A 26,379-nucleotide genomic window follows, 5' to 3' on the forward strand; every position below is an offset into this window, starting at 1 on the left:
AGAGGAAACAATCTCCTGTCTGATGTTTCTATTAGAAGTCACCTCAGGGTATGAAAGCCTAAAAGTTATCAAAAATGCATAATTCTGATCAAAAGTTTTGAAGGAAAGCTTCAAAGAACTCTTAAAGTCTTCACACCAAGAAGTCCCTTATCAAAATGGCAGCAGACCAGGAAAATCTTCTGAGACAGCATTTCAACTACAGTCCTCAAGTACCCCAAAAAGGCCAAATGTTCATGATATCTGAACTAGAACACAGGTGAGCTATAGTCACTAACCTGCTCTCACCTATCAGCTGATTTCACCTGTGTTCTATTTGAGATATCATGAAAATCTGGCCTGATATGGGTAATTGTGGATTGGAGTTGAGAAACACTGCTCTGAGATACATCACATACTGGTTTGATTTAATAAAAAAAAAAAAAAAAAAGCCCACGGATCATCACGTATGGGAAGTCTCCACACCAAGTGGTTACAAGGGGAATTCCAATGATTGATGACTCATGGAGACTCCCCATCTGATGAAAGATGCATTTCACTTGGCTTTCAACAATAAGACTTTTAGCAAAGGAAAATAAGATTGTGTAAACAATGTGCTAAAAAAGGTCTTAAAGGGACATGAAACCCATTTTTCCTAATAATTCAGATAGAGCATGTGATTTTTAAACAACTATACTATTTACTTCTATTATGTAATTTGTATTTTTATTTTTATTTTTTTTAATTCGTATGCTCTATCTAAATCATAAAGGAGAATTTTGAGTTTATCTCCCTTCAACTATTCACAGCAGAGATTTATTACTAAGCAAGAAACATAATTTGTCTGGTAGTAACAAACATCAGCTTCTACTCAGAACAGTTTAATGTTTCAATGTGATGTTTAGCTGCTGTGAATTATCAGAAAAAGGAGGGTGTCTCATAATTATTATTTCAGCAAAATATATTTAAAAGCAACATTGTATAGTGATGTGTGAAAAGCTAGCAATTGTGTGCTTAAATAAGATAGAAATGCAACACTGTCCCTTTAATGGATGATTGACCAGGTTCAAGACTAATCACTCCAATTTGCTGCCCAGTCTAATGAACAGGAACAAGGAAGGAAAGCTGGTCATGTTCTGTGCTGTGGCAGTGTGATATCTGACTAAAGGTCATACACTAATGGTGCAGCATGCAATCACTTGTTTATCCAGCTTAGAGTATGAGCTGTTCCCTAGCTGAAAGGTCATAACATACCTAGATGTAGGCAGGCTTTAAACATTGAGGAGTCAGAGGATAAGCAGAAGAGAGAATTTCAATATGCCAATGTAAAAAAGGGACATAAAACAAGTTGGCATGGAGACAAAATATGTAATTGAATTACTTTACCTGCCAATATCTACTACAGTGCCGCGCCACTAACCCTTTCTTTTAAGTTTCCGAATTGTAAAGCTCTAACTCCCCCCACACATTTCCTTCTATGGCTGTATCTATATCCATTGTTGCTTTGGTAGAATGCAAAAGTGCATAGGGATTATCTGCTGGAGCATGCCTAGAAGCTGTGAACTCAGTTGAAATACAATCCCTGTGTCTAAACACTGATAAGGGGGGTGGAGTAGACTGCTCCAGACAGAATAGCTATATAAGTATTTTTGCTTATTTTTGAAAATTTTAAAATACATGCCATCAATGTTTAAATAATTTTTTTATGCAAATTAATTTTAAGTCCTTTTAGGACATTCACAGATCTCAACATGTTTTATGGCAGTTGAAACACCTTGTTTGTGTGTCAAAATCTGATTCTGATTCTCTGACACTCCCAAGAGGCCAAAAAACAAAATCTGTAAACAAAATTTTCAAAATGCTGCAAACTGCCTAAACCAGCTGTTTAATTTGCAGCAGTTTGAAAACAATGGTTACAGAATTTGCTTTTCGGACTCTAAGTTGTTTAAAGTGATGGTGAACTTTAGTTAATCAAATGCCATATGTAATCTTTGCAATTAAAAGATATATGTGCTACTTTTTTTTCATCCGTGCTTGTGGTAATGCTTCTTCTATTCATCAGGGATACTCTTTTTTTGTGTATGGCAATTCCAAAGAACATCCAATCAGTGTGCATCATATGACACTCTTGAAGTCCAGCCCTTAGAAAGTGCTTAGGAAGCCTATACACACATACAGTTTTGCTTGTACATCGATATATTTTTCAATGCAACATTCTAAAAGTCTGAAATTTGCCATCACTTTAATGTCCTTATGAGACAGGCTAAGAATTGACAATTGATTTAACAGACTATTATGAAATATATTTCTAATTAATTTTGATAGGGCACAATATTATGAAATACCAATTTGAAGTAAAACTGGTACTGGAAAAATAAAGACCTCAAAGCCAAAATAAAATTTGGAAGCTATAAAGTTTAATTCAGTAAGGGGTGATAGGCTAAGCATGCAACTCACTAGGAGAAAAAATCCCCCCCCCCCCAGGTACATTATGCCCAGATCAGAGCCCATAGGAATCATCATCATCTTCCCTTTAATATTATATTACAAAGCATTATATTTAAGGTAACATTTATTGCACAGGTGTGTTCTCACACTGTTTGTAAACCGTTTTCCCAAAGAAAATAGCTGCACTGAATGCTTAAAAAAATGCAAACAAAATCAGTGCTTGGATGTGGGTCTAGCCCTTATCAAAGCACATTAGGATATTTATTGTCAACTCTTATATAGAATTGTTACATTTTCTTTTGAATTTTAGTTTAAAAAAAAAAAAAAAACACACCCTGAAACCTATATGCAAGCAAAACAACCCCACTGATTAATTTTGTTTTCAGGGACATAACTACTCAAATTGGGATTAAACAAAAACAATTAAATCCCCATAAAATGAAGCACAGGGATTTCTGTAAATTACTTCAGGAAACATAGATAAATAATAATCGAGGGTCTCTTTCACAACAAGTATTGGCACACAACATAGTTAAAGGGACAGTCTACACCAGCATTGTTATTTTAAAAAATAGATAATCTCTATTACCCATTCCCTAGTTTTGCATAACCAATAGTTATATTAATACACGTTTTATCTCTGATTGCCTTGTATCTAAGCCTCTGCAAACTGCCCCCTTATTTCAGTTCTTTTGACAGACTTGCATTTTAGCCAACCACTGCCGACTCCTAGGTAACTCCATGTGTGTGAGCACAATGGTATCTATATGACACACAAGAACTAACACAGAATAGAGGCAGCCTTCAAGGTCTAAGAAATAAGCATACCTCCTAGATTTAGCTTTCATCTAAAAATACCAAAACAACAAAATTGGTGATAAAAGTAAATTGGAAAGTTTACTTTTAAGTATAGTGCAGGTTGTGTGACTGATAAAGTATTGCACTGATTCTAAGCAGAATCTAACATGTGGCTCTAAATGGCCAAAGCAGTAGAGAAAAAAAAAATACACAGAATTTTTAAGGGTTGCATACTTTGAGTGCTTTAAAAATGTAAAACCCAGTACAAATTTCCAAGCAAAATTATTTCTAGACATTTAAAATCTATTTTCAGTTTTTAAGTATTATTTATGATGAAGGCTGTGATATATATTCTATAAAAACAAAAATTATGACTTACCAGATAATTTCCTTTCCTTCGATACAGGGAGAGTCCACAGCTGCATTCATTACTTTTAGGAATACAGAACTTGGCCACCAGGAGGAGGCAAAGACACTCAAGCCAAAGGCTTAAATACCTCTCCCCACTTCCCTCATCCCCCAGTCATTCTGTCGAGGGGAAAAGGAACAGTAGAGAAAAAGGTGCCAGAAGAAAACAATAAAATTTAGGGCCGCCCATCGGAGAACACGGGCGTGAGCTGTGTACTTTCCCTGTATCGAAGGAAATTATCTGGTAAGTCATAATTTATGTTTTCCTTCTAAATACAGGGAGAGTCCACAGCTGCATTCATTACTTGTGGGAAACGATACCCAAGCTACAGAGGACACAGAATGCTAACAGGAGGGCAAAAAGAAAGGTGGCCCAAGTCTGAGGGCACCACAGCCTGCAACCAACCCATTCTCCTGATGCTGCTGCAACAGAAGTGTAAAAGAAAAAGACTGTTCGGAGGACCAGATAGACGCCCAACAATCAGAACCATAAAGATCTCATGCTCGAAAACCAAGAAGACGTCACTGATCTTGAACTGAGCCATAACCTCTGAGGCTAGAAACCCAATTACTCCCAGGTCAAGTGAAAAAAACCCACTCCATTAACAACAAAGAAGGCAACCAAGCCTCCGAGTCCCAATACCATCAAGGCAAGATTCCCTAAGGAAAAAACCCTTTTCCATTTAGAAAAGACTACAAAATTTAAAATAACAATCCTAGGGAGAAAACCCTAACAAACTTGTAAACAACCTTAATAAAAAGGAAACTCCTCTAAGGAGTACGTCTTGTCAGATCACAACAAAGGGGCAATGGCATGTAGAAAAACATCTACAGACTGAATAAATCGCTGAAAAAGGAATTCAAAGAACCTTCCTGCATGGTTAGAAAAATTAATCCGGTGCCACCCCAAAAATAATGAAAGCCTGATAGTGCAATGATCCATTGGAAAAAAAAGAACAATCAGGGAATCGAAAATTGCTTGCAAGCCCATAATCAAGGAGCACGGATTGCCACCAGATTCAACCCCCACCTACCGCATACTATGCGACAAAGGTAGTCATCAGAATAAGAGAGCTATATCTGTCCAAAAAAAACGACTGCTCAAGCCAGCGCTCGCTTGGAAGGCCCATCCACTGCTCATCCTGGGGAAAATAAATAAAATAGAGAGACAGAACACACCAGCTCCTCCCTACAAGGGTGATCCTCAGCATCTATGATAGATGACAATGGACCAATTATGCGCCACAAAAAGAACATAGCCCTTCCAGAACGCTCTCCCTCTGCTAGGCCCAAACAATTTCTCGCATCCGCTCATAGAAATAGGAATCTATGACGCCCAGTAACAATACCAACAGACAATACCAACAGAGGCAAGACCCTTAAACCGTGATACTAACTTGTGGACAGAAAAAGGATCAGTCTCATGTCGCTAGCTTTGCTAGGATCAGACCAATTCCAACAACGAGTAATATGGTCCAACAGCAAAGACTGAAGGCCCCAGAATAACCTTCCTCTTAGGAATGCTAGCAGACTCCAAATGCATCGTCTGGCAGAAAAAACACAGAAGTTGACCTGTGGTCCAAGCCCCAACCTTCTGATTCAGAAGTGCTGCATCTCCCTGAGAGCGTAAGAGGAAACCAGGGATAGGCAAGGACTCCTGATTGGCTTCTCCAATCAGATATCGCGCCTTGGGAAGAAAAGATAGTCGGGAACATCCGTTCCTGAAAATCCTGCATAATAGAGGACTGTTGACCAAGAGCAGTAGTGGGCCTCCGCTCACCATCAAACACAAGCTCCTCCCAAGTACGCAGTAGGAACTCTCCCCTTCCAAACTAAGGGAGCTACCCACTGAAAAGTCTCGACTGGTACGAACCCAGAAGACCATAGCCTCAAGACCAAAGATCAGCTGAGGAACCATAGGATAAACAGGAAGGAAAACTCCTGATCCACTGGCTCCCATAGGACACTCGCTCCCCACAAGCAGCGAAGCGACAAAGACAACAGTCCCTGAATAGCTACTTCAGACAGAAAGACCTAAAACGGACCATCAGGGATCAAATCCTTATAAGTTTGCGAAAACAGATATGGAAAGGGAACGTCAAGCAGAAGACTCAGCCTTGGTAGACCATATCACCCCCCCCCCCCCCCCAGGCCAACGAAGACCAGAAAGGGGACTAGAGGGTATATCACAAGATCTCAGGAAAAAAAATTTCCTGACCGAAGAAAAACACCCTGGTGATTTGACCAGAAACAAGTCTAAAACCAACTGTGGATCAAAAAGACAAGAGAAAATCCCTAAAAGTCTAGTAACAGCCGATGGAAAGAAACCAGAAGCAAAGACTCAAGAGCTACTGCAAAATCTGGAGTAGGGTGCTGCCACCTAAACCCCCAGATCCCCAAAGGGTAACCGAGGATCAGAACGAGGTGGCGCTGTAAGAAAACGATTCCTAAGAACCCGATTCACTCAAAAGAATGAAATAGACATCCTTCTACCTGAACAAAAGAAAAGAGATCTTACAGTCTCAGACAACAGAAGCACTCTAATCTCTGCTTAACAGTCAGAGAAACCAATTAGGCCGGCCCCCCCCCCCCCCCCCCTTATTGGACCATACCCAAACAGTGGAAAGAAATTATTCCCACAGGGCGATAGACACCGGGACCAGGACTCCAAAGGTCACCCGAAACTTCCCAAGGACAAATTCAAGAGAAGACAAACCAGCACCAAAAGAAAAAAAAGTCTAACTTAGTCTCTAGGGCTCCTAGTTCCCCCAAGTGCCCATCCAAGATAAAGTGTAAAGCCAGGTCCAGCCTGTACTCTAGTATAGAAGAACTCAAAGGGGCCTATCAAGCTCCAAATGGAGCTTGATGCCCCGTGTTTCTGGCGAGCCTGCAGAGACCACTGCTCCATAACCCTGTCCGCCTGCTCTGAGCAGGCGGACAGGAATCACCACAATACAACCCGATCGAGTACGATCGGGTTGATTGACAGCTCTCTGATGGCGGCTGATTGGCTGCAAGTCTGCAGGGGGCGGCGTTGCACCAGCAGCTCTTGTGAGCTGCTGGTGCAATGCTGAATACGGAGAGCGTATTGCTCTCTGCATTCAGCGAGGTCTTGCAGACCTGATCCGCTCTGTCGGATCAGGTCCACAAGACCTTTGTTAAATAGGGGCCAAGGTGCCTGGACCAGAAGCTAGGATGACTCCCTTTTGTGTAAAAGGGAAGGAACAGACTTAACTAGCACCCAAAACAGGTCCTGCCTGTCATCAAGGATACAACATATCTGTGAAAACATTCAAGGGCCAACAGAAATTCTCAAATTCCAGCCATGCTAGAAAAACTGAGATAAACTAAATAAAGAATATAAGATCTGTGGCCTAAAAAATTGTCTCGCAATTATCAGGGGACCATCAACCCTGAACAGAGATCTAAATGCTTCCACCGGAAGTCTACTACAAACTCAACCAATTTTGTCAATAGTCTCAAAATCCCATGTGACGAAACGTCTTATACGAGATTCTATAACAACCCACAGCTCTAAAAACCGAAAACTATCCTAAAACGGAATAGCATGCAAAGGAAAAATAGGCAACGCACAAACATTTAACTGAAAAACAGGGAGAGTGTAAACAAAACCAGGTACAGCCTGTCACACACACAATCCCCCCTAGAGCTCGGAACTCGGATTCTAAGAAGAGAATGAAAACACAAAATGTAAATCAAGATAAGGAATAGGAACCTAATCCTCTCCACTCATCTTATTCAAGATAGTTATTTAAAAAGACAGAGATTCAATAACTGATCAGTACTGGGAACCTCTAATATCGCCAAAACCTCTCTCAGAAGTAAACGCAGGCATGCCAATCTAAATTTAAGCGTTATGCTCTCCGCAGTAGGAGGATTCAAGTTCGTAGACTCCGACCCTGGAGGTTCTACCTCTGACGCCTCAGAGGAAACCGCGTCCCCAGAGGAATGATCGGACACAATAGTCATTTTACACAACAGCCCTTGGTGAGGAGAACATAGCTTGGCCCTTCGCTTGCATACTGCATATGTAGGAACAGAAGAATCTAGGGAACACGCCTCACTGGATTCAGAATCCTCAGAGGCGGATGGCTCAGCGGTCTCCGACAACCCAACAGTGGTTGATGAAAACACCTTATAGCATCATACGGAACATAATTGAGAGGGCTGGGTTACCCAGGCTCCTCACAATATACACAAGTATCAAATTCTGTCTCGGAGGGATACTCCTCTAACATATCAGAATCCTCCATAACTTGTGTAAGTTATCATCAAAAGAGAAAAACTGGCACCTTATACCTCCAATGGCTGGGGCACTCACCAGATCCTATGACCCAGGCAGGTATAGAAGACGCTCCTCTCCGCATACACTCAGTCAGGAATCGGAAGCAGGAATAAACTGGAACCCTCCCGGTCACATGGTGCTCATGCAGAACCGCCCCTTCTAAGAAAAAGGCATGCCAGCTTAATAAACTGCACAGCTCTGAAAAAGAAAGTAACCTGTACGTTCCCTATCAGCCAAAGAGTCCACACGTTCTTACACATAAGCAGTCAAAATCATAACAAACATGATTAAAAAAATCCCGTTCAATAACCCCCCTCAGGAGATATTAACCATTGATTCCATAAAGATAAAGGAGTCCCGCTGAGAACCTCTCTATCTTTAGCATGTGTATAAAATGAAACTATCTTACCGGAATCTATGCCGTGGAACAGCGACATGGTCTATCAAGTTTGACAGATTGTAGCAGCGCCTCTGACATGGACTTGAGCAAAGACAAGCAGGCAGCGAAACTCGTCAACGCTGATTGCTTAAGGAGCTGTTAATGAGTCTGGATGGCTTTTCAGAAAGACTCTCCCTGCATCTCCAGACTAATTTTCATCCATGCTCTCACTGAGAGGCTGACAAGACTACTTAAAACTCCAGTCCCATACCATATACTATATGTTTTTGAGTTCAATACTAAAGACCCAATATAGGTCTGCTTATATATCAAAATGGACTAAAAATGAGGATTGAAATTTAGGAAGTCCAACCTTTTTTTTATAAATATATTGTCTGTACTAATGAATACTGCATATACCCATGTAAACATGACAACTATACTGTGTACTTCCACATATGTTTAATATCTGTATACCATAATTCCTCAATAACAAAGTTTATTTAAAAAAAAAAAAAAATATATTGAATCCTGGAGAGAAATCTGTAGAACTCCCCTGTATGGAACAAACAGTAGGAGGGCAAATACCTTTAGACGCAAAAGCAGCATTGAAATGCATAATAAAACAAGGATTGCACAGCTGAGCTGAGGGCAATACATCTGCAAGTATACAATATACACACTTCACATTGGTAGGAAAGTGATCAGAGGAATTAGCTTCTAAAGAAGAAGTTTCAGAGACAGACACAGAAAGCTCCAGAATTAGTAAAGACTACCACAAAGTATACTATATACCGACTAAAAAAATAAGGCTCTTGAAGCAAAGGAAAAAACGTATCACCTTCAAGCAAAAAGACATTAAAAGGGACAGTCAAAATTAAACTTTCATGATTCAGATTGGGCATGCAATTTTAAGCAACTTTTGAATGTACTTTTATCATCAAATTTGCTTTGTTCTCTTGGTATTCTTAGTTAAAAGCTAAACTTAGGTAAGCTTATATGCTAATTTCTACGCCCTTAAAGGCCACCTCTTATCTGAATGCATCTGACAGGTTTTCACAGCTAGAGGGTGTTAGTACATGTGTGCCATATCGATAATGTGCTCACGCCCGTGGAGTTACCTAGGAGTCAGCACTGATTGGCTAAAATGCAAGTGTGTCAAAAGAACAGAGATAAGGGGCAGTCTGCAGAGGCTTAGATACAAGGTAATCACAGTAGTAAAACGGATATTAATATAACTGTTGGTTATGCAAAAGCGGGGAATGGGTAATAAATCGGATTATCTATCTTTTTAAACAAAAATTCTGGTGAGGACTGTCCCTTTAGCAAAACAGCAAGGCCCCAGAGCACTAACCCAACATCAAACAAAAACACTTAGCGAGCAGGAGAACAGAGCACACAAAAAAGGCACTCAAAACAGAAAGGGAACGTGCGCATGAATGACATGATAAAAAAAAACAAAAAACTAAAGTGCACCAAAAAGTAATCCTGCATAAAATACCCTGATGTGCGATATCCTGATTATCCGACATGCGCTATCCTGACAAGCCAAGGTGCACAAACTCAAAAATCGCTGAAAGAATAAAACGCAAAAAACAAAAGGGGAATAGAGCCTCATAATTTAAATGAGCCAACATATAAATATACTGTATACCCTAAATACTGTCCTTAGGCTACAGGAGTATAACAAAGTACAAACTAAATAAGCCTAATAGGCTTAAGTGTGTGTGTGTCATATATATATATATATATATATATATATATATATATATATATATATATATATATATATATAAAATTACTAACCCATAGGCACCCAACTATTGGAAGATAAAGTGAAATCACATAGAAAGCCAAAACAGTGCTGAAACAGAACAGTAGTAGATATGGAACAGGAGTATACTGATGACCCAACAGGAGGAGGCAAAAGGACTGGTCCCCGTGACACCTGTTGCCGACTTGTGACTAACTCCCATAAGGTGTAATTGTGCAGTGCCACTCCCAAATAAAACATAATTTATGCTTACCAGATAAATTCCTTTCCTTCCTGGTAAGGAGAGTCCACGACTTCATTCCTTACTGTTGGGAAATACAACACCTGGGGCCACCAGGAGGAGGCAAAGACACACCAGCTTAAATATCCCTCCCACTTACCCTATCCCCCAGTCATTCTGCAGAGGGAACAAGAAAAAGTAGGAGAAACATCAGGGTATAAAAAGGTGCCAGAAGAAATATAAAAAGGGAGCTCCCTATCGAAAAAATAAATTACGGGCGGAGTCGTGGACTCTCCCTGCCAGAAAGGAATTTATCTGGTAAGCATAAATTAGGTTTTCCTTCGATAAGGCAGGAAGAGTCCACAACTTCATTCCTTACTGTTGGGAAAACTATACCCAAGCTCCAAAGGACACTGAATGAATAACGTGAGGGAACAAAACAAAAAAAAAAAGAGGCGGACCCTATTCTGAGGGCACCACAGCCTGCAAAACTTTTCTCCCAAAAGCTGGTAGCCGCCTTACAAATCTGATCAATTAAAGCTTTGTTATTAAAAGACCAAGAGGAAGCCACTGCTCTAGTGGAATGAGCCGTTATCCTCTCAGGAGGCTGTCGTCCCGCTGTCTCATAAGCTAAACGGATGACACACCTCAACCAGAAAGATAGAGAAGTTGTAGTAGCCTTCTGCCCCTTATGCTTCCCCGTACAGATGACAAAGAGGAAGATAGTCTGAATTCTTTAGTAGCCTGAAGATAGAACTTTAAGGCACAAACCACATCTAGATTATGAAGGAAGGAACAACAATTTCTTGATTAATGTTACGATTCAACACCACCTTAGGGAGGAAACCCTAGTTTAGTGCATAAAACCGCATTATCAGCATGAAAAAAACAGATGGGGGGGGGATCATATTGCAAAGCAAAAATCTCAGAAACTGCTCGCAGAGGCAATAGCCAACAAAATAAGAACCTTCCAAGATAATTTAATGTCAACAGTATGCATAGGCTTAAACAGAGCCTGCTGCAAAACACTAAGATCAAGTTTAAGGCTCCAAGGCGGAGCCCCAGATCTAAACACAGGTCCGATCCTAGCCTCCGATCCTAGCCAGAGACTTAACAAAAGGACTGCACATCCGGAAGCTCAGCCAATCTTTTGTGCAGTAACACCGACAGGGCCAATATCTGTCCCTTCAGGGAACTAGCAGATAAACCCTTCGCCAGTCCATCCTGGAGGAAAGCTAAAATTCTGGCAACCTTAACCTTATGCCAGGAAGGGGACCCTGTATCAGCAGATCTCTGAGACAAGGTAACCTCCACTGAGGAGATGAGGACATCTCCACAAGATCCGCAAACCCCGTCCTTAGAGGCCACGACGGAGCAATCAGAATCACTAATGCTCGCTCCTGCTTGATGCGAGCTACCACACGAGGCAGAAGCGGTAATGGAGGAAAAATATGTAAGAGTCTGAACCTCCATGGTACCGATAGGACATCTATCAGTTCCGCCTGAGGATCCCTCGACCCATACCTGCGTAGCTTGGTATTGAGGGGGGATGCCACAAGATCAATCTCCGGCGTCCCCGACTCGCTGCATATCTCTGCAAACACCTCGGGGTAAATATACCATTCCCCTGGGTGAAAGGATTGCCTGCTGAGGAAGTCCGCTCCCCAGTTGTCCCCACCCGTAATGTGGATCGCTGACCGCATACATTTGTGAGTCTCCGCCTACTCTATTATCGGAGATACTTCTCTCATTGCCAAAGAACTTTTCGCCCCCCCCGATGGTTGATGTAGGCAACAGAGGTTATATTGTCTGATTGGAATTTGATAAACTGGGCCGAACCCAGAAGGGGCCAAGCCTGCAAAGCATGAAGATTGCTCAGAGTTCCAAAATATTGATCAGAAGGGAGGACTCTTGAGTCCAAAGACCTTGTGCCTTCTTGGTACCCCAAATGGCTGCCCAGCCGGAAAGGCTTGCGTCCGTAGTCACAATCTCCCAGGATGGTCTCAAAAAGCATGTGCCTTGGGACAGATGATCTGGACAGAGCCACCATGAGAGCGAGTCTCGACAGGCTGTCCAGCACAATCTGTTGAGACAGATCTGAATGACCGCCATTCCATTGCCTCAGCATGCATAGTTGTAAGCGTCTGAGATGGAATCTGGCAAAAGGAATGATGTCCATGCAGGACACCATAAGTCCAATTACCTCCATACACTGAGCCACTGAGGGTCTCGAGGAGGCCTGGAGGGCAAGACATGCAGAAGTTAGCTTGCAACGTGCAATACCTCGTGTTCTTGCAATAGCTAGAAGAGCCCCCAGAACCTTTGTAAATTTTCTTGGAGCAGTAGCTAGGCCAAACGGAAGAGGTATGAACTGGAAGTGCTGGTCCAGAAAAGCAAACCTCAGGAACTGAAAATTTTCCCTGTGAATCAGGACGTGAAGGTATGCATCCTTCAGGTCTATTGCGGTCATAAACTGTCCTTACTGAACCAGAGGAAGGATTGACCGTATTGCCTCCATCTTAAAAGAGGGAGCACTCAAACTTGTTTAGGCTTTTTAGGTCCAGAATTGGACGAAAAGTTCCCTCCTCCTTTGGAACCATGAAAAGGTTTGAATAAAACTCCAAACCTCTTTCTGCTGTAGGTACCGGGACAATTAATCCCAGAGAGGAGAAATCCCGTACGCAACCTAAGGCAGCAGCCCTCTTTTCTGATCTTGTAGACTGGAGAGTAGGAATCTGCCCATGGGCAGATGAGACTTGAATCGAATCCTATCCTGTATCCTTGAGATACAACCTCCAGGACCCAAGGGTCCTGTACATCCTGGAACCAAGCATCTGAAAAAAAGTCTGCCCCCTACACAATCCGATCCCTGATCAGGGGCAGCCCCTTCATACTGATTTGTTCTCAGCTGACTTTTTAGTCTGTTTGAACTTATTCCAGGAGTGAGCCGGCTTCCAAGTACTCTTGGGCTGCTCGGACTTAGAAGAGGATTGTTGTCGTGACTTGTCAGCACGAAAGGAATGACAATTAGACAGTTGCCATCCCTTAGGCATATTCTTATCCTGCGGTAGGAAGGCACCTTTCCCTCTGGTAACCATAGAGATAATGGAGTCTAGCCCTGGAACGAATAAAAGCTTCCCCTTGAAGGGAAGAGAAAGGAGTCTGGATTTAGAAGTCATATCCGCAGACCAAGACTTCAACCAGAGAGCCCAGCAGGCTAGAACTGCAAAGTCAGAAGCCTTTGCATTTATGTGAATAATCTAAATATTTGCGTCACAGATGGAGTTAGCAATTCTCAATACTTTAATTCTCTCCTGAATATCCTCGAGGGGAGTCTCCACCTCGATTAGCTTTGACAGAGTGTCGTAACAGTAAGTAGCTGCTCCAGCAACCGCGGCTACAGCTGCTGCCGGTTGAAATAAAAACCCTGTATGTTGAAACATCTTTCGATTTTCTTATCCATAGGTTCTCTAAAAGAAGAACTATGCTCCATAGAGCTAGTTGTATGCATATCCAGCATAGAGATAGTGCCATATACCTTAGGTATGGAGCCCCACAAATCTGAGAGTCAGGGACCAGGAATAATTTTTTATAAGTAGCCCACCTCTTTAGTTATAGTGAGGGATAAAAAGTTCAAACTCTTTCCCATTCGTTACTAATAAATGTTTGCCATCTTAACAGGCACAAGACAAATCAGAGGGACCTTCCTTTCTTCATAAACCCCGTCTAATTTAGCGATCTTAGGTTCCTCAGGGAGTGTAGCCTCTGAAACCTCTAGTGTAGATAGAACCTCCTTTAATAAAAAACGCAGGTGCTCAATTTTAAATCTAAAAGGAGGGTTCCTCCGCTGAAGGAGGTTTGGAAACTGAAGTCTTCGACTTAGAAAGTTCACCCTCTGAAGCTACACAGAGGTTAACTCATCCTCGGATAGCTGTGATATAACAGCTAAATCCGACAAGTATTTAGATGACTCTAGGTCAGGGGAACTATGTTTAACCTTTCTCTTGCATTTGTTAGAGCGAGGTAAGGCACTCAGGGCCGCAGACACAGACGATTGTAACTGCGCTGTAAAGTCTGCTGGAAAAAGGCCCTCCATATGGAGGATTAGTTGAGCCGTGGGGAACTGCATGTGGAGTGGGTAATGTAGAAAGGGTATAATTTCTCTGGATTCCTGAGAAGTAGACGGCTCAGAAGGGCTAATAGCAGGCTTCTCTCCCTTAGACTTTAGAACAGTGTTTAGGCAAATGCAACAAAATTGAGCAGGCGGGCAAACCACAGCCTCCTTACAATATAAACAGGAATTATTAATCAGTACAGAAGGAGCGGAACCTTCTAATGTAGTACCAGAGTCCTCCATACCTTTGTATATACCCACAGAAGGACAAGCAAAAAAGAACGCTTTTATTTAAAAAACGGCACCTTAATACTCTCAATAGCTGGGGCACTCACCACCTCCTAGACCCAGACAGCTAACAGTGAAAATGCTCTCCTCAGGAATGTCGTCTGCAGCAGGATCTTAGAAAATGAAAGACTGCACACGGTCACGTGGTGCGTAAAACATGACTTCCCCTGCTATGAAAAAGGGTGCCAAGCTATTATGAGCTGTGCAACACTTCAAAAACGAAAGTGAAACCTTTTTTGTTCCAAGCCAAAAAACAGTCTATGAGCCCCCCAAAAAAACTCACATTAAGCAGATATAAACCCTGGATCCTATCGAGGTATAAAGGAGCCACACTGCAACCCTGTATAGCATTTTAAAGTTTATATATAAAAAAACAGAATTTATGTTTACCTGATAAATTACTTTCTCCAACGGTGTGTCCGGTCCACGGCGTCATCCTTACTTGTGGGATATTCTCTTCCCCAACAGGAAATGGCAAAGAGCCCAGCAAAGCTGGTCACATGATCCCTCCTAGGCTCCGCCTACCCCAGTCATTCGACCGACGTTAAGGAGGAATATTTGCATAGGAGAAACCATATGTTACCGTGGTGACTGTAGTTAAAGAAAATAAATTATCAGACCTGATTAAAAAAAACCAGGGCGGGCCGTGGACCGGACACACCGTTGGAGAAAGTAATTTATCAGGTAAACATAAATTCTGTTTTCTCCAACATAGGTGTGTCCGGTCCACGGCGTCATCCTTACTTGTGGGAACCAATACCAAAGCTTTAGGACACGGATGAAGGGAGGGAGCAAATCAGGTCACCTAAATGGAAGGCACCACGGCTTGCAAAACCTTTCTCCCAAAAATAGCCTCAGAAGAAGCAAAAGTATCAAATTTGTAAAATTTAGAAAAAGTGTGCAATGAAGACAAGTCGCTGCCTTACATATCTGATCAACAGAAGCCTCGTTCTTGAAGGCCCATGTGGAAGCCACAGCCCTAGTGGAGTGAGCTGTGATTCTTTCAGGAGGCTGCCGTCCGGCAGTCTCATAAGCCAATCGGATAATGCTTTTAATCCAGAAGGAGAGAGAGGTAGAAGTTGCTTTTTGACCTCTCCGTTTACCAGAATAAACAACAAACAAAGAGAAAGTTTGTCTGAAATCCTTAGTAGCTGCTAAGTAAAATTTGAGAGCACGAACTACATCCAAGTTGCGCAACAAACGTTCCTTCTTTGAAACTGGATTAGGACACAAAGAAGGCACAACTATCTCCTGGTTAATGTTTTTTGGAAGAAAACCAGGTTTAGTACGCAAAACCACCTTATCTGCATGGAACACCAGATAAGGAGAAGAACACTGCAGAGCAGATAATTCTGAAACTCTTCTAGCAGAAGAAATTGCAACCAAAAACAAAACTTTCCAAGATAATAACTTAATATCAACGGAATGTAAGGGTTCAAACGGAACCCCCCTGAAGAACTGAAAGAACTAGGTTGAGACTCCAAGGAGGAGTCAAAATTTTTTAAACAGGCTTGATTCTAACCAGAGCCTGAACAAAGGCTAGAACATCTGGCACAGCTGCCAGCTTTTTGTGAAGTAACACAGACAAGGCAGAAATCTGTCCCATCAAGGAACTTGCAGATAATCCTTTTTCCAATCCTTCTCGAAGGAAGGATAGACTCTTAGGAATCTTAACCTTGTCCCAAGGGAATCCTGCAGATTCACACCAACAGATATACCAAATTATGTGGTAATTTTTCTGGTTACAGGCTTTCAGGCCTGAACAAGAGTATTAATAACAGAATCTGAGAACCCTCGCTTTGATAAGATCAAGCGTTCAATCTCCAAGCAGTCAGCTGGAGTGGGTCGAACGGACCTAGAACAAGAAGGTCTCGTCTCAAAGGTAGCTTCCATGGTGGAGCCGATGACATATTCACCAGATCTGCATACCAAGTCCTGCGTGGCCACGCAGGAGCTATCAAAATCACCGACGCCCTCTCCTGATTGATCCTGGCTACCAGCCTGGGGATGAGAGGAAACGGCGGGAACACATAAGCTAGTTTGAAGGTCCAAGGTGCTACTAGTGCATCCACTAGAGCCGCCTTGGGATCCCTGGATCTGTACCCGTAGTAAGGAACTCTGAAGTTCTGACGAGAGGCCATCAGATCCATGTCTGGAATGCCCCACGGTTGAGTGACTTGGGCAAAGATTTCCGGATGGAGTTCCCACTCCCCCGGATGCAATGTCTGACGACTCAGAAAATCCGCTTCCCAATTTTCCACTCCTGGGATGTGGATAGCAGACAGGTGGCAGGAGTGAGACTCCGCCCATAGAATGATTTTGGTCACTTCTTCCATCGCTAGGGAACTCCTTGTTCCCCCCTGATGGTTGATGAATGAACTTGGCCCTCGCTAGCTGAGGCCAAGCTTTGAGAGCATTGAATATCGCTCTCAGTTCCAGAATATTTATCGGTAGAAGAGATTCTACCCGAGACCAAAGACCCTGAGCTTTCAGGGATCCCCAGACCGCGCCCCAGCCCATCAGACTGGCGTCGGTCGTGACAATGACCCACTCTGGTCTGCGGAAGGTCATCCCTTGTGACAGGTTGTCCAGGGACAGGCACCAACGGAATGAGTCTCTGATCCTCTGATTTACTTGTATCTTCGGAGACAAGTCTGAATAGTCCCCATTCCACTGACTGAGCATGAACAGTTGTAATGGTCTTAGATGAATGCGCACAAAAGGAACTATGTCCATTGCCGCTACCATCAAACCTATCACTTCCATGCACTGCGCTATGGAAGGAAGAGGAACGGAATGAAGTATCCGACAAGAGTCTAGAAGTTTTGTTTTTCTGGCTTCTGTCAGAAAAATCCTCATTTCTAAGGAGTCTATTATAGTTCCCAAGAAGGGAACCCTCGTTGACGGAGATAGAGAACTCTTTTCCACGTTCACTTTCCATCCGTGAGATCTGAGAAAGGCCAGGACAATGTCCGTGTGAGCCTTTACTTGAGGAAGGGACGACGCTCGAATCGAATGTCGTCCAAGTAAGGTACTACAGCAATGCCCCTTGGTCTTAGCACCGCCAGAAGGGACCCTAGTACCTATGAGAAAATCCTAGGAGCAGTGGCTAATCCGAAAGAAAACGCCACGAACTGGAAATGCTTGTCCAGGAATGCAAACCTTAGGAACCGATGATGTTCCTTGTGGATAGGAATATGTAGATACTCATCCTTGAAATCCACCTTGGTCATGAATTGACCTTCCTGGATGGAAGGAAGAAGTGTTCGAATGGTTTCCATCTTGAACGATGGAACCTTGAGAAACTTGTTCAAGATCTTGAGATCTAAGATTGGTCTGAACGTTCCCTCTTTTTTGGGAACTATGAACAGATTGGAGTAGAACCCCATCCCTTGTTCTCCTAATGGAACAGGATGAATCACTCCCATTTTTAGCAGGTCTTCTACCCAATGTAAGAATGCCTGTCTTCTTATGTGACCTGTGGAACCTCCCCCTTGGAGGAAGCCCCTTGAACTCCAGAGAATAACCTTGGGAGACTATTTCTAGCGCCCAAGGTTCCAGAACATCTCTTGCCCCAGCCTGAGCGAAGAGAGAGAGTCTGCCCCCCACCAGATCCGGTCCCGGATCGGGGGCCCGCATTTCATGCTGTCTTGGTAGCAGTGGCAGGTTTCCTGGCCTGCTTTCCTTTGTTCCAGCCTTGCATAGGTCTCCAGGCTGGATTGGCTTGAGAAGTATTACCTTCATGCTTAGAGGACGTAGCCCTTGGGGGGCTGATCCGTTTTCTGCGAAAGGGACGAAACTTAGGTTTATTTTTGGTCTTGAAAAGACCTATCCTGAGGAAGGACGTGGCCCTTGCCCCAGTGATATCAGAGATAATCTCTTTCAAGTCAGGGCAAAGAGTGTTTTCCCCTTGAAAGGAATGTCAAGCAATTTGTTCTTGGAAGACGCATCCGCTGCCCAAGATTTTAACCAAAGCGCTCTGCGCCACAATAGCAAACCCAGAATTTTTTCGCCGCTAACCTAGCCAATTGCAAGGTGGCGTCTAGGGTGAAAGAATTAGCCAATTTAAGAGCACGAATTCTGTCCATAATCTCCTCATAAGAAGAAGAATTACTAATAATCGCCTTTCCTAGCTCATCAAACTAGAAACACGCGGCTGCAGTGACAGGGACAATGCATGCAATTGGTTGTAGAAGGGAACCTTGCTGAACAAACATCTTTTAGCAGACCTTCTAATTTTTTATCCATAGGATCTTGGAAAGCACAACTATCTTCTATGGGTATAGTGGCGCGCTTGTGTAGAGTAGAAACCGCCCCCTCGACCTTGGGGACTGTCTGCCATCAGTCCTTTCTGGGGTCGACTATAGGAAAACAATTTTATAAATATGGGGGGAGGTACTAAAGGTATACCGGGCCTGTCCCATTCTTTACTAACAATGTACGCCACCCGCTTGGATATAGGAAAAGCTTCGGGGGGCCCCGGGGCCTCTAAGAACTTTTCCATTTTACATAGTGGTTCTGGAATGACCAGATAATCACAATCATCCAAATTGGATAACACCTCCTTAAGCAGAGCGCGGAGATGTTCCAACTTAAATTTAAAAGTAATCACATCAGGTTCAGCTTGTTGAGAAATGTTTCCTGAATCTGAAATTTCTCCCTCAGACAAACCTCCCTGGCCCCCTCAGACTGGTGTAGGGGCCCTTCAGAAACCATATCATCAGCGTTCTCATGCTCTACAGAATTTTCTAAAACAGAGCAGTCGCGCTTTCGCTGATAAGTGGGCATATTGGCTAAAATGTTTTTGATAGAATTATCCATTACAGCCGTTAAATGTTGCATAGTAAGGAGTATTGGCGCACTAGATGTACTAGGGGCCTCCTGTATGGGCAAGACTGGTGTAGACGAAGGAGGGGATGATGCAGTACCATGCTTACTCCCCTCACTTGAGGAATCATCTTGGGCATCATTTTTACTAAATTTTTTTATGACATAAAATACATATAGTTAAATGAGAAGGAACCTTGGTTTCCCCACAGTCAGAACACAATCTATCTGGTAGTTCAGACATGTTAAACAGGCATAAACTTGATAACAAAGCACAAAAAACGTTTTAAATAAAACCGTTACTGTCACTTTAAATTTTAAACTAAACACACTTTATTACTGCAATTGCGAAAAAGTATGAAGGAATTGTTCAAAATTCACCAAAATTTCACCACAGTGTCTTAAAGCCTTAAAAGTATTGCACACCAAATTTGGAAGCTTTAACCCTTAAAATAACGGAACCGGAGCCGTTTTTATATTTAACCCCTTTACAGTCCCTGGAATCTGCTTTGCTGAGACCCAACCAAGCCCAAAGGGGAATACGATACCAAATGATGCCTTCAGAAAGACTTTTTCTATGTATCAGAGCTCCACACACATGCAGCTGCATGCCATGCTGTCCTCAAAAACAAGTGCGCCATACCGGCGCGAAAATGAGGCTCTGACTATGATTAGGGAAAGCCCCTAAAGAATAAGGTGTCAAAAACAGTGCCTGCCGATATAATCATATCAAAATACCCAGAATAAATGATTCCTCAAGGCTAAATATGTGTTAATAATGAATCGATTTAGCCCAGAAAAAGTCTACAGTCTTAATAAGCCCTTGTGAAGCCCTTATTTACTATCTTAATAAACATGGCTTACCGAACCCATAGGGAAAATGACAGCTTCCAGCATTACATCGTCTTGTTAGAATGTGTCATACCTCAAGCAGTAAGAGACTGCACACTGTTCCCCCAACTGAAGTTAATTGCTCTCAACAGTCCTGTGTGGAACAGCCATGGATTTTAGTTACGGTGCTAAAATCATTTTCCTCATACAAACAGAAATCTTCATCTCTTTTCTGTTTCTGAGTAAATAGTACATACCAGCACTATTTTAAAATAACAAACTCTTGATTGAATAATAAAAACTACAGTTAAACACTAAAAAACTCTAAGCCATCTCCGTGGAGATGTTGCCTGTACAACGGCAAAGAGAATGACTGGGGTAGGCGGAGCCTAGGAGGGATCATGTGACCAGCTTTGCTGGGCTCTTTGCCATTTCCTGTTGGGGAAGAGAATATCCCACAAGTAAGGATGACGCCGTGGACCGGACACACCTATGTTGGAGAAAAGGCCTTACCCTCCCTGGATCCATGCTGTGGAACAGGCACAGCCTCTCAAATGTGACAGTCTTGCAGCAACAATTCTGACATGGACTTGAGTGAGTGTGTAGCAGCAGGCAGGGAAACTCGTCAACACTGATTGCTCAGGAGCTGTTAGCGACAGTCTGGATGGGCTCAAAGAAAAAATTTCCCTGCATCTCCAGACTAACATTCATCAAGACTGAGTGGTTGACATGATTTACTTAAAACTCCAGTCCTTTCTTGAAGAGAACATACCCATTATAGGACTCCAAATCATCTGACACTTCTCTGCTACCTCCTATAGTGACGAAAGGCAAAGAATGACTGGGGGATAGGGGAAGTGGGAGGGATAGTTAAGCCTTTGGCTGGGGTGTCTTTGCCTCCTCCTGGTGGCCAGGTGTTGTATTTCCCAACAGTAAGGAATGCTGTTGTGGACTCTCCCTGCCTTATGGAAGGAAATCTGTCAATCAGCAGCACTGAGGGGAAAATGGGCCTCAACTCAGTCTGAGAACCCTTCTCACAGAAGATCAGGAGCACCTTAAACAGTCAAAATGTAAATGCACAGATGAATTACATATTTGAAAAGAAACCTATTTGCAATATACATGTACATGTGAAATGCTTCTAGTAAAAGTTATCCATGTTTTAGTTTTAACATTTTTCTCTGCACAAAGCTAGATATTCTCAGTACACCAACATTTAAATACTGCAGCTGCTCAGAGAACCAGTGGGGCTTGTATCATGTCAGCAATTAACAAATTGAGGCATTAGAAGATGGTACAAGCACCTTAGACTCTTAGCAAGTGCTTTGTTTAAAATGCTGGTGCACGGTGCATACTTAAGTACATATTTGAAACTGCTATAGCTTTTATTAGAAGCATTTTTGCCAACATGTATATTACAAAAATGCTTCTGTTCAAAACTTAAATGCATACATGTGTGTTCCAATTTTGTTTGGAATGTCCCTTTAATTCTTCATCTACCTCCAGTGGAGGCCAAGACAAGACTAAGAAACCAGCAATGTGGGAGGGGTTTTATAGAGCTTTTGGGGTTTAGGAATATTTGCCTGCTCCTAGTGGCCAGGAAATAAGTTGTTAAAATGTCTATTTAAAGGGAATTAACATATCGGCACAATAGAATAATATGTACAGTAAATTTAAAGACCTCCCTTTTTATGTGGATTCCTTTTCTTAATTTAAGAGATTGTGCAAAGGTTATATGTGCAAACTGTCACATACTGCATTCTGTTAAATGTAAATTAATGCAAATCAACAATAAAAACAAATATCATTACCCTAAAAAGAAGTCTCTTGGCAGCAACACTCAGTTTAGCTCTTTCGTCCAACTTTGCTTCCTCTGGGGGGAAAAAGAAAAGAAAAATGTAATCAATAAAAAGTTACAAACCAATGTCCTACAAATGCTATGAATATCTAAAAGGGAGAGTAGCACTTTTGCACACCTGTATCAAACAAAAAAGTGAAAATATACTGAATGTGTTAATGCTAAAAAACGGAAGAAAATACTAACCAACAGTAAGGGTTTTTACCAAGTATACCAATTCTAGGATTTTATTTATAATAAAAAAAAAAGTAAATCTGTAGTTCAGATTAAGAAATAGAAAAAAGAAACAAACTTCTTAATCAGAGGTATCAAGCTCATTGTATCTGGGGACCACTGGCCAAGTGTTTTTTTCCAATGGGGCCACTTGAACAGAGTGAGTGCTCTGGAATTGGATATACTAGAAACTAGAAGTGACATTTACGGAGTAGTAGTGCATGGTAGGAGCTGTAGTCCACAATAGACATACACAGTGTATATGTATCTTGTGAGCCCCAAGGCAGAACATGCTGTGATCTGAGATGTCATTGCAGAAAATGCAGCATGTCTGCAGAAAGAATGAGACACATGAGGGAACAGTTAGCACTTTCGCTTTGCAGCGCCGCCCCAAAACAGGCTGTTCTATTTAAACAGCACTTTGCTCTGGCTTTATTATGTACAATTTCCTTAACACAGTGCAACCACAGTGAAGCACCATTTAAAGAGAACAGTCAAATATGGGGTAGCACTGCAAAGCAGAAGTGCATTGATTGAAGACTGCCTCTTTAACTGCTGCAATATAATATTAAAAAAACTTGCTTTGTTCTCCAGTTAATCAGTATATTCCAATCAAACTGGTACTTTAGTATATAACTGCCTAATCTAAAATTGTACTTAAAACCTGCAGAAAATGATTGACTAAAAAAAAATATTGCAGAAAGTGAAAAAAAAAAAAGTTCAGCTTCTGGGCTTGTGAGTGCCAAGTGAAGTTATCATTCTGGAACTGAATTCAAAGTGACATTTATCCAAGCAGTGCAAAATGGAAGTCTACACTGGACAATGCATGCTTGTCTTTATGTTTATCTTGTGAGTACCTATATAGAAAAACATAATTTATGTAAGAACTTACCTGATAAATTCATTTCTTTCATATTAGCAAGAGTCCATGAGCTAGTGACGTATGGGATATACATTCCTACCAGGATGGGGCAAAGTTTCCCAAACCTTAAAATGCTATAAATACACCCCCACCACACCCACAATTCAGTTAACGAATACCAAGAAGCTGGGGTGATAAAGGAGCAAAAGCATCGAAAATAAGGAATTGGAATAATTGTGCTTTATACAAAAAATTCATAACCACCACAAAAAGAGTGGGCCATCATGGACTCTTGCTAATATGAAAGAAATGAATTTATCAGGTAAGTTCTTACATAAATTATGTTTTCTTTCATGTAATTAGCAAGAGTCCATGAGCTAGTGACGTATGGGATAGCAGATACCCAAGATGTGGAACTTCCACGCAAGAGTCACTAGAGAGGGAGGGATAAATAAAGACAGCCAATTCCACTCGAAAATTAATCCACTACCCAAATCAAAACTTTAAATTTTTATAATGAAAAAAACTGAAATATAAGCAGCAGAATCAAACTGAAACAGCTGCCTGAAGTACTATTCTACAAAACTGCTTCTGAAGAAGAAGAAACATCAAAATGGTAGAATTTAGAAAAGTATGCAAAGAAGACCAAGTCGTTGCTTTGCAAATCTGATCAACAGAAGCTTCATTCTTAAAAGTCCAGGAAGTAGAAACTGACCTAGTAGAATGAGCCGTAATCCTGTGAAGTGGGGATTAACCCGACTCCAAATAGAGCAAGAGGAATTAAAAAGCTTTAACCAAGATGCCAAAGAAATGGCAGAAGGCCTTCTGACCTTTCCTAAAACCAGAAAAGATAACAAATAGACTAGAAGTCTTTCTGAATAGCTTCAACATAATTTCAAAACTCTTCCCACATCCAAAGATGTAAGAATCTCTCCAAAGAATTCTTAGTATTAAGGACACAAGGAAGGGACAATAATTCCTCTACTAATGTTGTTAAAAATCACAACTTTAGGTAAAAATTGAAGACAGCAAAACCACCTTAATCCTGATGAAAAATCAGAAAAAGGAGACTCACAAGAAAGAGCAGATAATTCAAAAACTGTTCTAGCTGAAGAGATGTCTAAAGAACAATACTTTCCATGAAAGTAATTTAAATGTCCAAAGAAAGCATATGCTCAAACGGAAGAGCCTGTAAAGCCCTCAGAACCAAATTAAGACCCCAAGGAGGAGAAATTGGCTTAAATGACAGACTTGATACGAACCAAAGCCTGAACAAAACAATGAATAACAGAAAGATTTAGCAAATTTTTCTATGAAAACAGCACAGAAAAAGCAGAGATTTGTCCTTGCAGGAACTTGCAGACAAAAACACTTATCTAAAGCATCCTGAGAGAGAACTATAAAATCCTAGGAATTCTAAAAGAATGCCAAAAGAATTTATGAAAAGAGCATCAAGAGATGTAAATCTTTCAAACTCGATAATAAATCTTACTAGACACAGATTTATGAGCCTGCAACATAGTATTAAACACTGAGTCAAAGAACTTCTATGACTAAGTACTAAGCGTTAAAACTCCATACCATCAAATTAATAATTTGAGTTCCTGATGGAAAAAATGAATGCTAAGATATAAGGTCTGGCCTTATTGGAAGTGACCAAATTGGCAACTGGACATCCGAACAAGAACCATATACAAAACCTGAGCGGCCATGCTGGAGCCACCAGCAACACAAAAGATTGCTCCCAGATGATTTTGAAAATCACTCTAAAAAGAAGAACCAGAGGCAAAAAAAAATATAGGCAGATTGATAACTCCAAGGAAGTGTCAATGCATACACTGCTTCAGCTAGAGGATCCCGGACTTGAATAGGCCCCTGGAAGTTCCTTGTTTTGATGAGATGCCATCAGATCTGTTTCTGGAAGCCCACACATCTGAACAATTTGAAAAAAACACATCTAGGTAAAGACCACTCTCCCGGATGTAAAGCTTGATGACAGAGATAATCCGTTTCCCAATTGTATATACCTGGGAAATGGACCGCAGTAATTAGACAAAAGCTGGAATTAGTCCAAGCAAGTATCCCAGATACTTCTTTCACAGCCTAAGGACTGAGAGTCCCACCCTGATGATTGTCAATACGCCCACAGTTTGTGACATTGACTGTCTGAAAAACAATAAACGTCTCTTTCTTCAAAAGAAGCCAAAACTGAAGAACTCTGAAAAATGCACGAGTTCCAAAATATCGATTGGTAATCCTCGCCTCCTGAGATTTTCCAAACCCCTTGTGCTGACAGAGATCCCCAGACAGCCTTCTCAACCTAAAAGACTCGCATCTGTAGTGATCATGGTCCAGGTTGAATGAACCGAAGAGACCCGTAGAACTATATGATGGTGATCTAACCACCAAATCAAAAGATAGTTGAACATTGGGATTCAAAGATATAAAAGTGATAGCCTAGAATCCCTGCACCATTAATTCAGCATAAAAAACTGGAAAGGTTTTCTTATGAAAATGAGCAAAGGGAATCGAATCCAATGCTGCAGCCATAAAAACCAAAACTTCCATGCATATAGCAACTGAAGGAAATAATATGAGACTGAAGGTTCTGACAAATGGAACCCAATAAAATTGCCACTTGTCTGCTCAGAGACAAAGACATTGACACAATCTATCTGGAAACCTAAAAAAGGTGACCCTTGTCTGAGGAATCAAAGAGCTTTGATAAAAAGATCCTCTAACCATGTCTTGAAGAAACAACAAAAGTTGAATCGTATGAGATTCAGCAGAACGAAAAGACTGAGCCAGTACCACGAGACCGTCCAAAAAAGAAACACTGAGAACCTTGAAAATATTTCTTAGAGCTGTCGCTAGACCAGAAGGAAAAAGCACAAATTGGCAATGCTTGTCAAAAAAAAGTGAATCTCAGAAAATGAAAATAATCTGAATGAAAACAGAAAATGAGATATGCATCTATTTTATCTATTGTGAACAAATGATGCCATTACTGACCAAAAAGGCAGAATAGACCATATAATCTCCATTCTAAAAGATGGTTACTTATATGACAATTCAAA

General features: G+C 41.6%; 1 protein-coding gene across 15 annotated transcripts in view; it reads right to left on the reverse strand.

Annotated features, from left to right (window-relative positions):
- Positions 1-26,379, reverse strand: part of SVIL (supervillin) — a 766,609-nt gene that overhangs the window by 311,040 nt on the left and 429,190 nt on the right. For all 15 annotated transcript variants that reach the window (XM_053713887.1, XM_053713886.1, XM_053713892.1 and 12 more), the window contains one exon: positions 22,181-22,242. In XM_053713887.1, the coding sequence (XP_053569862.1) occupies positions 22,181-22,242 (62 nt within the window). The remainder of the gene's footprint in view (positions 1-22,180; positions 22,243-26,379) is intronic.

Source organism: Bombina bombina, chromosome 5, assembly GCF_027579735.1.
Source record: "Bombina bombina isolate aBomBom1 chromosome 5, aBomBom1.pri, whole genome shotgun sequence".
Lineage (NCBI taxonomy): Eukaryota > Metazoa > Chordata > Amphibia > Anura > Bombinatoridae > Bombina > Bombina bombina.